At 40.8% G+C, this 17,877-nt stretch overlaps 1 protein-coding gene across 1 annotated transcript in view; it reads left to right on the top strand.

Moving 5' to 3' along the window:
• Positions 1–17,877, top strand: part of ATP2C1 (ATPase secretory pathway Ca2+ transporting 1) — a 66,658-nt gene that overhangs the window by 1,105 nt on the left and 47,676 nt on the right. The window contains exons 2-6 of the mRNA XM_065399126.1: positions 2,270–2,386; positions 6,144–6,233; positions 10,958–10,993; positions 13,016–13,077; positions 13,775–13,883. Coding sequence (XP_065255198.1) covers positions 2,270–2,386; positions 6,144–6,233; positions 10,958–10,993; positions 13,016–13,077; positions 13,775–13,883 — 414 coding nt within the window. The remainder of the gene's footprint in view (positions 1–2,269; positions 2,387–6,143; positions 6,234–10,957; positions 10,994–13,015; positions 13,078–13,774; positions 13,884–17,877) is intronic.

Below are 17,877 nucleotides of genomic sequence, written 5' to 3'. Positions count from 1 at the left end.
TTTTCTGCACCAGTTTCCTGCACCACTTTTTTTCCTTCACCTGTCCCCCAAATATCCTTTAAAACACTTTAGCAGCCCTCAGGATGGGTGGAACATTATCACAGTGTCCTGAACCATCCTCCAGCTACCACTTGTTCAGAGCTGGATGATCTGGCAGTCACTGCGGTTCTGGATGCAGACATTTGTACCGATGCACCAACATTGGATGAAGTAAAGTGTGCCATCTCTAAACTGAAAAATGGATACGCAGCCAGTGCTGATGGCATCCCCTCAGAGCTGCTAAAATGTGCTATTGATCCTGTAGCAGAATCACTTCTGGCCATCTTTCATCTGGTGTGGAGAACTGGAACCCTGCCAACCTCCTGGAAGGATGGTATTGTGATCTCACTCTATAAGGGCAAGGGACCATGCAGTGAATGTAAGAGCTACAGGCTGATCACCTTGCTCTCCGTTGCAGAGAAGGTGTTCGTGCATGTTTTTCTGGCACACCTGGAGCCTTTGCTACATCAGCAGTATCATCCCCAACAGTCAGGCTTTACGAGGAACAGGTCCACATTAGATGCCATTTTGGCCCTTTGCTTGTTGTTGGAGATGCATCATGAGTTCAGGAAGCCCCTGCAGGTAGCATATGTTGATCTTAAAGGCTGCATTTGATTCAGTAGACAGTGTCACGTTACAGAAAGGGCATAGATGTCCCTACCACTCTGCTGGACTTGATTAGAGAGCTGTATAATAGAATCACTGTCTGTGTTCATCTGGGGAACTGGATGACAGCGCCTTTTAAATCAGTATCTGGTGTTAGGCAAGGTTGCATTTTGGCCCCTGCACTCTTTTGTCGGGCAATGGATTTCATAATGCAGCATTCCGTTAGGTCCATAGGCATTGAGATTGGTGATCCCTCGCTCACAGACCTTGACTACGCTGATGACGTTGTTCTTTTAGTACAGAGCCCCGACAGGTTTCGTGAGGCACTCCAGCATATGGAGGAGCTAAGATTGGTCTCAATGTTTCATGGTCAAAGACAACTGCAAAATTTAGGACCAGGTCCACACGCGATTCCAATCTCTGAACAACAAAACTGTCGAATCAGTTTCTAGCTTTTGCTATCTGGGTTCTATACTTACCAGCTGCTCCAGTTCTCACATGGAGGTTCTCCATCGGATTGGCATCGCAGCATCTGCCATGGGTCATTTACAACGGATATGGAATCAACATTATCTTAGTATGACAACTAAGTTCAGGATTTATTCGAGCTGTATCCTTCCCATACTGTTGTACAGCTGCGAAACATGGACACTAAGCTGCTCAGACTGGACAAAGCTGTAGGCTTTCCACACAATGCCAACATTTGTATATTGGGCATAAAGTGGAATGACTTCATCTGTAATACAAATGTTTATGGTCGCTCGGGCCTACAGACTATAGAGGCCATTGTCTGCAGGTGGCGCTTTATACTTTTCAGACATGTCACAAGGATGCCACAAGACATCCCGGAGAACAGCGTTCACTGGGGTGGCTTGTAACATCCAGGATAAAATTCCACCAACCAAGGGGTGGAGGCGGCACCAAGGCAGACTCCCTATTACACGGGTTCATCAAGTCTGTTCCGATGTTGGACTCTCAGGCTGTCAAGCCTTTGCGGTTGTGCAGGAACGGATCGAACCGAATGGCAAACGATCGCTATGGCTGACTATTTGGCTAAGCGTTGAAGAAGAAGAAAAGGAGGAGTGGAGGAAGGAGGACTGGGAAAACAGCATGAGGCTGAAGCAGTCACATAATTCCTTATTCAGGGTGCTAACTGACCAGGTTTTTGTGTCTGTAAATCTTGGGTCAACTTTCAGGGTACATGGTCTTTTGCTGCTGCTTTGATCCCAAAGGTGCACATGCTCTCTTGGTTAATATGAAATGGATGGAGTTTTTGGCCAGTAAGGGACCAGTACTTTCAGAAGATCACTCTCAAATTGTTGACAAGCTGAGTCACTAAGCCCCTGACATAATCCTCAAGAGCCTGAATGCCGAATACATTTTGGCAATCTATCTGGGTGGGATGGGGGGGTTCTGCAGAGAAGAGGTATAATCTGTTATGGATGTGGAGCAGCATCCTGTACTATAGTGTTCGTGGGCTCTTTTGTGTATATACCATCCCTGTGTAATATGAAGAGTTTAACTTTTTTGCTGCTGCTTGTAACCCGCCAATTTTTTTATCTCCTTATCACCAGTATGTGCTGTGTGGAGTCAGTAATTGCACATTCTCTCCATGTTCCAATAGGCTGATCTTCAGAATGGCTTAAAAAACTGTGAAGTTTGTCATAGGCGGACATTCCATGGATGGAATGAGTTTGATATCAGTGAGGACGAGCCACTATGGAAAAAATACATTTCTCAGGTGAGTTTGTGGCAGTTCTCACTGACTGTCACCTTGTTACTCCCCTGACCTCAGTCAGAGGGAGTCTTGCCTGTACCTGGTGGCACCCAGCCAGCCTTTCAGTCACTCAAGCACGCTCCTCTGGGCTATGCCAGCCCTATCTTTGCCTTGCAGGTTAACAATAGGTACAGCCCAATTCCTGAGTCCCTTTGAATTGCTCCCCTGTAATATCCAGCCCCTGACACTGGCTGCTTGCAGAAATCCCAGATCCTCTACACCCAAAGGTATAGGTTACCAGTTTTGCCTTAAATCACCACTCCTGTAAACTACACAGCACTTGTGAACACTCATAGTAAAACAAGAGTAGGTTTATTTAAGAGAGAATAAAGATTTGACTAGAAACAAGAGTTTGGTGGATACAAATGGCTACAATAAAAATCACAAAAAGTAAACCTGGTTCTGTGCTTATTTATATAGTTACTTTTTCTATCTCAAAGTAGGTCCCTCTCCTCTCTTCTCCTCCTGACCTCCCCCCCCCCCCCCCCCCCCAAAAAAAAACACAACTATTCAGAGACGGCCGGTTTCCCAAGAACCAGGATCCAAACATTAATGAAAACACCCCTGCTCTACAAAGGGTTTCTTAGTGAATACATTGAGTGTTTCTCCTTCCTTCCTCTGTGCTATACTGAAATCAGTCTTTTGATTCTATTCACAAACAGGGTAAACCCTTGTCTTGTTTTATAGTTCCTTTTGTTTATCTTAAAATGGATTTGATTGTTTGCAGTTGTATCTGCTTGAAAAGTTTTAGTGTTGTGCAAGGCTAAACAATTGAGCCTTGCATTGCATCACTGGCTAAACAGGGCAGGGTGACACCCCAAATGAGCCATCACAAAGACGCATTATCCACTGGTGACTAATTTAATTCAAAGTCCATAAAGCATATTTTCAATATAAATACATTATTCCTTAAATATTACCCATGTATACATCTCACAATAATTATGAATCTTGACCAGTAATGAGCTTTCTTTAGATACTTTATGCATTATTCTTTATGGATAAATATCCTGTATCGTGTATTTGGCATAGTGAGTTTATCAGATCTAAAGTGCGAGTTGTTTGCAAAGAACACCTTTGCTTAGAAGCCTTTGTCAGTTGTTCCCTCCACTGGGTTTTAATTTTTAGTACTTTGTAAAGAAGATTGCTCTTCAGTCTTCAGTTCTCTGCTTTCATGGCCTTACTCTGATACAAACATAGAAATGGGTACTTAGTACAGTGATCAGTTAGGAATCCTGTAGTGTAAAATAGCTGGTTTATATATTGTAAGGCCTTTTATTATTTAGCAATACACAAAGGCCTTAATCTGTTTCTGAATCTCACATTCATGAATGAGTAGTCTAACGAAACTGGAGCTGAAATAATTAAGAGTTCTCTGGAGGCTAAAATGTGAACATAAATCACCCCCTCTAGGTGATCATATATAATTCCATATATGTCTCTGAGACTGTTGGGTAAATTTTCATGCCCTGTGTAAAGTACGGACCCCAAAGTAGATAAGACAATTAAAAAAAAAAAAAAAATTAGAGGCAAGCCCTCCTCCCCTGAGTGCGCCACGTTCCCGCTTCTCTTCTCTCCCCTCCCACAGCTTGTTACACCGCGAAACAGCTGTTTTGCGGCAGCAAGCGCTGGGAGGAGAAGTGGGGATTCAGTGCACTCAGGGGAGGAGGTGGAGGTGAGGTGAGCTGGGGAGGGGTGGGGAGCCTGGCTGCCAGTGGGTGCGGAGCACCCACCAATTTTTCCCCGGGGGTGCTCCAGCCCCGGAGCACCCACGGAATCGGCGCCTATGGCTCCTATAGATCTGAAGCAAGCATGATGTGTATCTAACAAGAAATCTGTATGTACAATAAAATAAGAAAACGTGAATTGAAAATTAAATGCATATTTTTGCCTTGACACCGCAAAGTATGGGAACCAAGTTTGTCTGTATCCTCAAAAAGAACAGGAGTACTTGTGGCACCTTAGAGACTAACAAATTTATTTGAGCATAAGCTTTCGTGGGCTACAGCCCACTTCTTCGGATGCATAAAATAGAACATCTATTAGGAGATATTTATACACATACAGAGAGCATGAAAAAGTGGGAGTTGACTTACCAACTCTGAGAGGCCAATTAAGTAAGCCCAGTACAGGCAGTTTGATAAGAAGTGTGAGAATACTTACATGGGGAGATAGATTCAATGTTTGTAATGGCTCAGCCATTCCCAGTCTCTATTCAAGCCTAAGTTGATTGTATCTAGTTTGCATATCAATTGAAGTTCAGCAGTTTCTCCTTGGAGTCTGTTTTTGAAGCTTTTCTGTTGCAAAATTGCCACCCTCAGGTTTGTTACTGAGTGACCAGACAGGTTAAAGTGTTCTCCTACTGGTTTTTGAATGTTGATTCCTGATGTCAGATTTGTGTCCATTTATTCTTTTGCGTAGAGACTGTCCAGTTTGGCCAATGTACATGGCAGAGGAGCATTGCTGGCACATGATGGCATATATCACATTGGTAGAGGTGCAGGTGAACAAACCCCTGATGGCATGGCTGATGTGACTAGTTCCTATGATGATGTCACTTGAATAGATATGTGGACAGAGTTGGCATCGGGCTTTGTTGCAAGGATAGGTTCCTGGGTCAGTGTTTTTGTTCAGTGGTGTGTGGTTGCTGGTGAGTATTTGCTTCAGGTTGGGGGGTTGTCTGTAAGCGAGGACAGGTCTGTCTCCCAAGATCTGTGAGTGAGGGATCATCTTTCAGGATAGGCTGTAGATCTTTGATGCGCTGGAGAGGTTTTAGTTGGGGGCTGAAGGTGACAGCTAGTGGTGTTCTGTTATTTTCTTTGTTGGGCCTGTCTTGTAGGAGGTGACTTCTGGGTACTCGTCTGGCTCTGTCAATCTGTTTTTTCACTTCAGCAGGTGGGTATTGTAGTTTTAAGAATGCTTAATAGAGATCTTGTAGGTGCTTGTCTCTGAGAGATTGGAGCAAATGCAGTTGTATCTTAGAGCTTGGCTGTAGACAATGGATCGTGTAGTGTGTCTTGGATGGAAGCTGGGGGCATGTAGGTAAGTATAGTGGTCAGTAGGTTTCCGGGATAGGGTGGTATTTATGTGACCACCTTTTCATGGGGTGTGTGTGTGTGTATACATACATACATACATACATACATACATACATACATACATACATACATACATACATACATACATACATACATACATACATACATACATACATACATACATTCTCACACTCACACTCACACTCTCTCTCTCTCTCTCTCTTCCCCCCCCCCCTCAATATATGTTCCATTCTGTGCATCCGAAGAAGTGGGCTGTAGCACACGAAAGCTTATGCTCAAATAAATTTATTAGTCTCTACGGTGCCACAAGTACTCCTGTTCTTTTTGCGGATACAAAAAAATTACACTCATCCTGGGAAGATGGAAATTAAGAGATCTCCATATCCCAATCCACTGTTGTCTTGCATACTGTTAAGAATTTCTGTATTCCCCAAAGAGAGCCATTCAGGTCGCTTCAGAGATTAAAGAAGATCACACTTGTTTTAGTAAAATCTCTGTTAGCATTTGAAGACCTGTTTCTAAATCACTCATTTAAACAGAAACTTGGTTCAGTTAGTTCAACTTGATCCAAAGGCAACATTTCAAACTTGCTGCAAGAGGGAGTGTTTGTAGTTATTCTTCCAGGGTGTTGCTGAATTACTTTTTCCTTTTTTTACTTTCAGTTTAAAAACCCTCTTATTATGCTTCTCCTGGCTTCTGCGGTCATCAGTATTGTAATGCATCAGTTTGATGATGCTGTCAGTATCACCGTGGTAAGAAACTGAAATTTGCCTTGTCTTTGGGTTTCACTTTTAAAAAATGGGTATTAGGTTCCAGTAAACTGGCATTTAGCTTGGAAAACACTGGAATATTAAAGTTAATGTGCACTGTATCACTCCTTTCTAACTTGTAAGACAAGTTACATGCTGCTGTTCAGTAACAGCCTATTCTTAATTGCAATGGAAAATCTTTTCCACAATGTACAGTTGTTAAAACTAGATCTTGCATTTGTTAAAATGTGTTTGACGAATATATTGACTAGCTCTCAAAGTATATGAACAACATTTACCAAATTAAAACAAATGCCAGATGAACTAAAAATACTGAAGGTGTTTGACATGTTTTATTGCTACCTTGACAGTTGCAAACAATCTGTCCAGTATTTCTCTTTGATAGGATATATGTTCCAAATCTCTTACTGGCCTTTAATCCTAAATTGTGGCTGCATTACACAATTGAACCATACTTCCTATCAATGACCTATTAAGAGACTCCTTGTTTGTATGTTAATTAAGTTCTTTGAAAGATGCAATCTAGAGTCATCAGCATCATAAAAGTACATTTCAATTATTTTTTCTCATTTTCATCTAGCCAGAAAGAGCAGAAGATGCTACCAGAAAAAAGTCTTTGTAGAAGTCTGTAGATAAGTGTGCAATAAGCAATACACTAGTGGGCCAATAAAATATTGCTAATTATTTGTCTGTCTGCAGTAAGGAGGAAATTGTCACTTTTAGTGACTTCAAAAAAGTGGTGTCCTAAGTGTGTTGTAAATTGTGATATAAGGTGGGTGAAGTGGTTTAAAAAATATATTATTTTTATTGGATCAATGTGTTGGTGAGGAGCAGTGGCGGCACCAGTGCGCCAAGCGCGTGCCTGGGGCGGCAAGCTGCAGGGGTCGCCCTGCCGGTCCCTGCAAGGGCGGCAGTCAGGCTGCCTTTGGCGGCTTGCCTGCGGGAGGTCCGCGGATTCGGCGGTAATTCGGCGGCGGGTACGCAGAATCCGTGGGACAGGGGACCTCCTGCAGGCATGCCGCCGAAGGCAGCCTGCCTGCCGTGCTTGGGGTGGCAAAAATGCTAGAGCCACCCCTGGTGAGGAGACAAGCTTGAGTCCTCTCAGAGCTCTTCTTCAGGTCTGGGAAAGGAACTCCGTGTCGCAGCAAAGATAATGGCCCATTAACACTTCTGCAGTCATAAGACAAAAAGAGGGGGTTAGTGGTTACAAGTTGGATTTATGGCTTATTACAATAGTGTCTCTGTTCAGTCCATGACTTTTTTGGTGTCTAGCAGAATATTAAGCTCCAAGGCCTGTCTTTTGAAAATGTTGTGCAGGTTTCTTTTCAGGATCAGGACTGAAAGGTCAGATATACGGTGTTTGCTTTGTGTAAAGTGTTCCCGCTCAAGTGTTTAATCTTATTTTCCTGTGGTGGTTCATTCAAGAGTATGTGGGTGAACTAGACAATCACTACAATTGTTGGTCATTTAGTGCACTGGATGAGGTGCACCACGTATTGTGATAGACGTGTAGGATCCATGGGTCTTGTAAGGTGTATTGTGGGGGGGTCTTGACCATTGTAGCAGTGGAGATATGTCTGCAGGTTTTGCATCTGTTCTGGTAGCGTCTGGTGCCACTTTGAGTTGTTGTGTCCTGGTCTGTGGGGAGTTTGCTTCTGATGGAGAGGCTGGGGGGTTGTTTGAAGGCCAGATGTGGGGGTTCAGGAAAGATTTCTTTCAGGATGGGGTTCCCATTGAACCTGGGTTTCAATGTGGGTTGGTAGGTGTGCAGTCAGGTGTGTTTTTGAAGCAGGTTCTCTTGGTGTATTTGGGTGGCTTGTTTCATGATGTGGCCTACTTCTCTGGTGGTATCCTTGTTTGGCAAAGGTGATTTTTAAGTGTGTCAAGGTGTATATACTGGACTTTCTCCTTGGTGCATATTCTGTGATAGCGGAGTGCCTGGCTGTAGATAACAGATTTATTTGAGTTTCAGGTGGCTACTGGAACTACAAAGATAAGTGTGGTGATCTGTGGATTTCTTGTTTGTGGTTGTCTGTAGGGTTCCATTGTTAAAGCTGATTGTGGTGTCCAGGAAGTTGATGCTAGTGTAGGAGTGATCCAGAGAGAGGTTGGTAGACAGGTAGTGGTGGTTGAAGTTGTGGTGGAAGTCTGAGGAAGTTTGACATCTGTCCAGAGGATGAAAATATCATTGATGTATCTTTGGTGTGTCACTGTTTTTCTGGTGCATTTGTGCAGAACTACTGCATATTGGCTGGCATATTGGGGAGCCATCCTAGCACCTATGACTGTTTCCTTGGTTTTGGACAAAGTTTACTGTTGAATGTAAAATTGTTATGGATGAGGATGAAATGGATGAGTTTGAGGTTTGGGGTGGATATCTGAGGGTTGTCCATCTTGCAAATATTTGAAGTAGGCAATAATGCCATCATTGTGAAGGATGTTGCTGTATAAAGAAGACCTCTATGGTGGCAAGGATGGTGTTTTGAGGGAGGTTTTTAATATTGTGGCGTTTGAGCAGGAAATCAGTTGTTGTAGAGGAAGTTGGCCCCCTTTTTTTTGAGTGGTTTGAGAATGGTTTCTGTGAGTTTCAATATTTCTTTAGTAAGAGTGCTGTGGTCCGATATGATGGGTCTGCCTGGGTTCCCTTGTGTGTGTATCTTGGGAAGCATGTAGAAGGTCACTGGGATGGGTTTGTGGGGGATGAGTTTGTAGAGTCTTTCTTAGCATTGTTTGGGGAAGGATTTGGTATCCTTAAGTTCCTGGGTAAATTGTGGTGTGGAGTGGTTTTCGGGTTCTTTCTAGTAAGTGGTATAGGAGAGTTGTTGGATGACCTTGCTAACATAGTCATCATGGTTGAGGACTATAATGGTGTCTTTTGTCTGCTGGTTTGATCACTATCTGGTGGTTAGATTTCAGGAACTGTATGGCTGTCCTCAGTGGTGGAGAGATTATGGTGGATGTGATTAAGGATTTTGCAGTCCAGTTTTTTCTCAAGCAATCAATGTAATGATCAAGAGTGCTGTTTCATCCGCTCTGTGGTGTCCAGTCAGGTGATTCTTTTTTCTTTGATTGTTGGTGGGGACGTGGTAATTGTAAGTGGTGTCATTGTGGAAGAATTCTTCTTCTGCCCCACCACAGAACTTGATACCATACTAACATGGAGACCAAGAAGTTCAGTCCCTTCTACTAAGCAGTCTGTTCCACCTTGCATTTTGCTGTTTCCTAGACCCGAAGAAGAACTCTTTGTCTCTTAAAAGCTTGTCTCCCTCACCAACAGAAGTTGGCCCAATAAAAGATATTACCTCACCCACCTTGTCTCTCCTAATAACTTGGGACCAACATGGCAATGAGTACACTTCAGACAACAATGGTAAATTGCGGTGTCCTTTATATCAGAGGTCAGCAGGTGGCAGGTACAAAATTGAGCTGGTTTTAGGCTGACCACCTGCCTTTTTCTCATAAGAAATGTTACTTCTAGTGTTATCTTTGGCAGGTTAGATAGAAAGATGCAGCTTTGGGTGTTAAAAATCTGACTACTTCTACGTGAAAATGACAAACTATGCAATTCTGTAGTTTAAGCATAGTGCTCATTTGGGATGTTCTATAGTATCTAATGCTCTGCATGGACATCTAATTCTGTTATCTACCAATAAGTTATGTGTACTTAATCAAAGTTCAATTAGGCTTGACCATTCTCCTTGGGATTTTAATGGATGGTGTTAGTGTATCTGTCCCCTTGAGCAAGGTAAAGGAAAAGGGAGCAGAGGTGGCTGTAGTCTCTGCAATACAGCATCAGAAACGTACCTGTGGCTATCAGTGGGTGAACATGGGGGCTGAATTACCTAAGGATACAGAGAACAATTACACCTCCTCATAATTGTTTTTCTGTTGTCTGGCTCCTCCTAGTTAATCCACCTCTTAATCTTGTTGCTAAAATACATCTTCTGGAAGCTGTTAGAGAGGCTTTGTAATAACTTTTTAGATGAAAGTGCAGAAAAATCTATCCAGCCCCTTAACTTTGAGTAACTGGTCTATAATAGTACAAAGAACCTCAACAAGAAAATAAATACTGCTGGAGAGTAACCATGCTATGGAGGGGTGTAGAACATATACATTTCACACTAAAATACACAATGCTTTGTTTACAAAACATATACTAATATCTCAAAAGTGAGGCTTAAATATATTCCTTAGAGTAATTAAATAACATTTCTGGTTGCAAAGCTGTAAGTATCTTGGTTGGTTGTGTTTTCCAGTAGTTATAGTACATAACTCCAGCACTTTTGTAATCATCTCTTCATTCGTATAGGTATAAGTGAAAAGAACATGACCAGTATACCAGTTAGACTATGTACCTCTCAGGTACCTTTGTGTACATCTGCCTGTTGCCACCTTTTAGAAATGTAGTGCAAACAGCAATTTTTTTGTAAACGCTGAATCTCCTTGTTCAAAACATGTATCTGCCATGTGTTTGAAATTCACATTGAAATTGTTTCTCTGTAAGCCAATTGCATGAAGGTTTTAGATGTTCCCCAACATAATGATAAAACTGGTATAAGCTGCCCTGTTTTTTAAATAATGGATCTGTTTCAGGTAGCATAGCTTTACGTGTACTGACAACTATAACTAAGCTAGAGCTAATATGACTGTTTACTCTACCTGATATTTGGAATTTCAAAAAATTAACTGCTTTTATTTCTGTTCAGGCAATACTCATTGTTGTTACTGTTGCCTTTGTTCAGGTAAGAACTCTATTTTGCCAACTTAAATCACATTAGTACTTCATATAAATTCTTCTATGTAAGCAATTGCTGTAGTTTTCCTAGAGATATTGCATGATTGTGAATGGCAGAGAAGATTGTCCATGCTTCTCAATTTTTTTCATAACAACCTTAGATCTTGTCTATAAACAAACCACTTTAATCAGTGTAATTATAGTTAGAGTGGTACACTTACACAGGAATAGCTGTGTCCACGCTATGGGGGTTGTACTGCTTTAACTACATTGGCAAAAAATCACAACACTAATAGATGTAGCAGTACAAAAAATAGACTTTTGACTACATAGTTTTTCTTTATTTTTTGAGTGACCACAATAGGTTTGTCTTAACAGACTGGTTAACTCCCAAGTATGGACTTCCCTGGCTGTTTCAGTGCTAGTTTGTTTTTCACTGAACAGATACCATACTGACTCAAACACTTTATTCTCAATTTATGCGGACATCATGTGCAGAGCAGTCTTCATTTTTTTTTTTTTAATCTTGAAAAAGTTGACTGGGGAAAAAAATCTTACTTCACAAAGTATATTTCTCATTGAAAGTTACGTACAAAATACAAACTTGAGTTTTTGAAGCATCTGATCTCCAAAAATGTAAACTGTCTATTTTTGTAATGACCGAAAATGGACTAGTTTTCAACACTGTAGTTCAAACACTAGAGTAGTTCCAAAAATAGCATCTGAGCTGAGAACCATCATGAAAAATTTCAACTCACAAAGTTTTTCAGTTTAAACCACTGAAAACAGCCCTTTCATTGTAAGCTCATATCTCAGCAGTAATTTAATCTTGCTGGAAGCATTGCTCTAAGAGCAAAGTGATAAAGGAAGGAACCTACAGGATTCTTTAGCAATATATTGCGATTGTGAGCTTGTCAAGGCTTGCAGTATATTTTTGTCTTTTATTCCTGGGAGAATTCTGCGCCTAAAAATTCTGTGCCAAAAAATTAAAAATTCTGTAAAATTCTGCATATTTTATTTGTCAAAATAATGCAATATAATCACACCAGTTTCAATTATTTTGGTAATTGATGAAAAAGGTGACCACTATTCAGCATTTCCTGAACATGAGAAAGTTAAGTTACAAATACTTGGTAGCCAATACCCTGCATTCCAGTTATAATCCTGGTTGGCTACTTTGGGAAGTACTTGATTTTGTTTGTCCTGATGTTTTGATTGCTTAATAAACATTTTATTTGCCCTCAGTCTTTCTCTTTTATTTACTTTTTTTTTTAAATGGGTAATTGTGCCACTCTGGCACAGGAAAAAAGCGAGAAGGCACATAGATTTTCCTAGCTGAGGATTCCCTTACCGTCATTTACAATAATACTCCTTTACACCCCTCTGGCAACGTAAAGGAGCCTTAAAACTTTTACACATTTTATACTCCTGGGGGAATTGACTAAGAATGGAACATTAACAACTATGAGGGCAGGTTGCTACATTTTTGCTCTGCCTCGGGGGACAGAGCCTGCCTCATGCTTACCTCCAAACCGCCCAAAGCCCTACTCCCTCTACACCTGGCGAGGCACAATAGCAAGTGAGGGGGACAGAGTCTCTCTCGCTCCTTTGCATGCACACCCATTCTCCTCCCTGCCCCCATTCACCACTGTGACTTTCACTCTGCTGGCTGCTCTGGGTGCTTGAACAGACTCCCCAGGCTGCCAGGGAAGGAGCTCGTATTCCCCTCAGATTTCTTTGTTTCCCTATTTTTTTTTTCCTGCGGGGGATCAAAGAAATCTGCAGACTATATGAATTCTACGCCCCCTGCAGTACTGCAGAATCCCCCCAGGAGTAGTCTTTGCAACACCTAGCATCTCTGGGCCTGATTGGGTTCTCTGAGTACTACCTTTTAATACATAAGGCTGGCTTAAGTAGTAGGTACAGTTTTATAGAAAACAAAAAATCTGTTGATCAGTAATTTTTTCTCTCACATTTGTGGTCAGTTTCAAAGGCTTTCTCTCCTAATTGCATCTTTATTTCACTGCAGGAGTACCGCTCAGAAAAATCTCTCGAAGAGCTTAGTAAACTTGTACCTCCCGAATGCCACTGGTATGGCGCCTTCTACTGTTTCAGACTTAAATTAAGTGACAAAGCGGGTTAAGCATTAAACTTAATCTGCTGTGAATGTAAAGGCACTTTGGGGGAAAAGCTTACTGTAATTTACATAACCCTATGATTCCACATTAGCATGTCAAATTGTTACACTATTATAGAGCATGTTAAAGGAAAAGCTTTCCAATTATAAGGATAGTTAAGCATTGGAATAGGCTCCCAAGGAAGGCTGTGGAATCCTCATGATTGGAAGTTTTTAAAGAACACGTTGGACAAACACCTGTCAGGAATGGTGTAAGTTAGATTCAGGGGGCTGGACTTGATGACCCCTCAATGTCCCTTTCCAGCCTTACATTTCTATAATTCAATGGATCTGACCTTAGAAATAGTGAATTTTTAAAGCTTTTTAACTTAAGCATAAAATATCACCATGTATCAAGACACTTAGAATGGTGCAAATCAGGTTACGTTTCACACCATAGTAATATAAGGATAATCTTGTTCTGTGTCATTGTTTGAAACTAAAGTCTTTGGTTGCAATGTAGAGCTAATCTACTTAAAATCAGTTTCTTTTTATCCTGCCTGTAGTACTATGTAATAGGGATTTCTGCCCCAAACAAAATGCAGGGAAGTAATTCTTAAATTGATAATGCACTTCCACTTTTGATTGACTCTATATTTGTGTTCTCCACAGTGTACGTGAAGGTAGGGTGGAACACACACTTGCCAGAGACTTGGTTCCAGGTGATACAGTCTGCCTGTCAGTGGGAGACAAAGTCCCTGCTGATCTACGCTTGTTTGAGGTATGTGTTTAGAAAATTGTCTTTTTAAAATTGGTTTGGAGGGGGAAGGAGGCAGGAGGGACAGAAAAGGTAAATGAAAACTTATATACAGGAACAAAGATTATTATAGTCTAGTGGCTAAAATACTTGGTTATAGAGAATGCTAGTGTTTTGCTTCCAAGATTTAGATTTTTGGGCAGTGTGTGATACACATACATATAGGTGGCTACTAATTTTCCTGTAATATTTGTGGGGCAATTGGGAGGACCTGATTCTAAAGACCCTTTCAATTTTTACTCCAATTTACTGACTTAATTTATTAGTCAGTTAAGTACTTTCCCTAAATACATGAAATACAGCAGGCTGTGAAATGATCATTTTGTTTTGCCAGTCTGAATCATCAACCATCTATCTGGCAGTTGTTTGCAGCTGATTTTGATTTTTTTTGTTGAATCTTTCCTTATATTAATCTTATTGGATATAACTTAAATGTTCCAATTTGTTCATAATAGAGTATTTAAGACATTATAGATGCTTATGTAGTTGTGCCATTCTATTTTATATCCTTTGCATCAGAAATGTAATATATAAAATTGTCTAGTTTACTAAATATCTGACTTCTAACATGAGTATGAGTACCAGTGTCTAGGTGTTAGCAATAACACTGATCATGTACACCTCTACCCTGATATAACCCTGTCCTAGGGAGCCAAAAAATCTTACTGCGTTATAGGTGAAACCGCATTATATCGAACTTGCTTTGATCCGCCGGAGTGCGGAGTCCTGCCCCCCCGGAGCACTGCTTTACTGCATTATATCGGGGTAGAGGGGTGTGTGTGTGTGTGTGTGTGTGTGTGTGTGTGTGTGTGTGTGTATATATAAATCCTCCAAACACAACAAAAAGTGGGATATATATTTATTTTGCTTTCTGTGATCCTTACTTCCCTTGAAGCTGAAAGTTATGTTCTTAATATTGGTCTCCTCTGTGATGTTAGGCATTTTCAGGGCTCTCACATTAATATTTTCAGGACTCGTGTTGAATTGATTGGAAAAGTCTTGGAAGCACTTGCTGTTTGTTAATGCAGGTTTTTCTATGCAGTGTCCCAACTAGTTACCTTTTGAGACTTTTTTGGAAAAACTAGTATCAAATATAGTTATTAATCTACAATGCGCTTTTTCATTGCTCCTGTCTTATATCTGTCATTAGCTCCCTCTGACACTATCAAGCCATGGCTTCTTTTGCGTTCCGTAGTCTCTGCCCTAATGCTCTGTTGTGCAGCATCATTTTCTACAGAAGTGACATAAAAACATTTGTGTGTTTTTGTTTTTGTTATACACTTGCATTGCTTTTGTTGTCTCACTCATAAAATGTACAGCATGTTGTGGTAACGCTACTTGTCACAGCACCTTTTCTGTCCTCTGTCTTGAAGGTGCAACCATACATAGCAGCCATACATAGCAATAGGCCAGATCAGTGCTTACCACCTTGAGCTTCATAATTACTGATGCTCTGATTTTGCAATGGTTTTCAAATTACAGCCATTCTCCTCCATCTACCATTATAACACCTTAACCCTCTCTCTTTCCAACATGGTTGTGGGGTTGTGTATGTATGTCCTCTCCCGATTCATACTTGATGGGTTCTAAATGTCCATTCTTAGAAACTTGAAGGCCAATTTAGGTTTTTTGTGGGATGGCTGAGCAGGTTAGTTTATATCCTTGACTTGGACTCTAGTTCTGAACTGTATCTTTTATGTTCCTGATGTGGCAGAGTACAGTAGTTATGCTCAGTTTTAGCATAGGTACAAAGGCATGATGGCTGTAAGCTACTGTAGGTGTTGCCTGTTCCAGCAGTGCTAAGGGGTTGGATGGGAAAGGGGAGCCTTGTAGGATCAAGTCTACATATCTCACTCATCTTTTGGTCTCTGTGTATGGAGAACTCAAGGGAGAAGCACCAAGAGAAGTCAGAGGAAAACAACTAGATTCAAACTTCTGAATTTTATACAAAGTTGAGAATTTTTACTTTAGATTCAGTGATACCTGTGTTAGTTGCTTTAAGCATTTCCATTTTAAAGGGTCTCTTCAAATGCTTCTAACTTTGTCAAACTTCTAATTTTGGGCTGAGATTTTGTTCTTGATTTTTCATTCTGAAAGCAAAATTTTGGCTATTTTGCGCATGAAAAGTTAAGCCCTTATTTTTTTTTATTTTTTTTTTTTATTTTTTTTTAACCATTCTAGTGCTTACTCAATTTGAGGTGGAAAATTGAAATTTGATAAGAACCCCTAGGTAAGACCCTTCAATGGTTTTGTGAAAATCTGTTCTGACTGGGCTACAGTAAAGGATATTAAAATATGAATTTGCCATGTGCACTGGTTTTTATTATGACTTTACTAGTTTCCCAGTGTTCCATTGGCATAGAGCATGTGTGCATAAGAAAACTGTATGGGGGTGAGGGGAGGCTAGGAAATTCCAAACAATCTTTCAAAGAGCATAAAGATTTCAAAGTGAAGACTCCAAACCAGTGAATGTCAAAGATAAGGTTAACCATGTGAACTTAAGTCTGCCCCCTCTTCTGTATCTGTCCCAGTTTGATCTTCAGTTATGTTATCACAGATTTCCCCCCCCCCCCTTATGAGACCCCCTGCCTCATTTTTCGTGCAGGTTGAACAGTGAATGAAATAAGGTTACATTGTGAATGAGGCAGAGGTCCTGCAGAAAATGTGAAGATGTAACTAAAGGCTGTGGGCCAGATTCTGTGCTGTGTCCAGAAGTGCTGTACCTGGTAGGGGAGAGCAAAAGTGATTTTGGGTTATCTGTGCTCTTGGGATTCTGGGTCACTGAAGGGACCAAAATGGAGAATTTAGGCATCCATATGGGCTGCCCTAAGTAATAGCAGCTTCCCCAGTGCTACCTGTGGCCTGCAGCACAAGCTAGAATGGCTGTAGCTGTGTGCAGTGTAGGTTTGGATCTTTCCACCCCGACTCTGTATCCCTACTCTGAGGCTTTTGAGGTGCTTAGAATCTCCTATGGAAACTCAATGCAGTGCCTGTGCCAAAGGTATTAGTCTACAAGGAGCTGTGGGAGACTTACAGCCCATTTTCACTGCTGGGGTTGCAAGGTGGAGGCAGCAAGGTGCAGAATCCCTCTGTTTTCTAGACACACACTCTTGTATGCTAACGGTCTGTCAGATGTCGTAGGGTCTAAAATTGGGCTGAAATATCCAAAGGAATCATGATTAGAGGCAGACCATGTAGAAAAGATTAGATTTATTGCCCTCTGTACAGATCACCCACCAACTAGGTCCTCCAAAAACACTTAGGTTTGTAAGTATACTATTCATCATGCATAGGATAAAGTGAGAAATGCACTGGTTTTTTTTTTGTTTTTTTAAGTGCATGTTGGTTTGACAGCTTCCAAAAATAATTAGCAGGTGGGTAAATTACATGATCTGGGTAGTTGAATCCCAGATGGTGTCTGGCTGGATTCCGATTTAGGAAATATCTCCTTAATTGGTATCAGCTTTATGGATTTTACAATTGTGTAAATCCAAGCTATCTGAATTTCTGTTGAATAGGAAGAAATACTTAACCGATTCTCTTCAATTTCCTTAAAAATGAAATGGACAACTTTAACAGCCTGCAGACATTGTCAAAGGTGGTTTGCTGTTTGTTGATTTCTTTGCATGCACTCATGTAATAAAATTTTAGTATTTGTGAATATTCATCTCTCTTTAGAGGGATTGTAGACTGCTTCTGATCTGCTATATTCCATCACGTAGAAAATGGAAACATAACTACAGCAGTGTGTACTTTACTGCATTGGTTTTAATCATTTGTTTTGTCTAGCTTCTGTGTCTGAAACTCAGTGTTAGATTCTTTATTCTCTATCAAGACGGTCATTTTTTTCCTAGCTGCCTTGAACCAATGGAAGTAATTTACTGTTAAGCTTCATAGGCTATTTCTGGAGAAACAAAAGACTACGTTTGTCATGCAATGCAAATAATTTTAAAAAAAG

Source organism: Emys orbicularis, chromosome 2, assembly GCF_028017835.1.
Source record: "Emys orbicularis isolate rEmyOrb1 chromosome 2, rEmyOrb1.hap1, whole genome shotgun sequence".
Classification (NCBI taxonomy): Eukaryota; Metazoa; Chordata; order Testudines; family Emydidae; genus Emys; species Emys orbicularis.
Note: the sequence above shows the minus strand (reverse complement) of the source record. Positions and strands in the feature narration are given on the sequence as shown.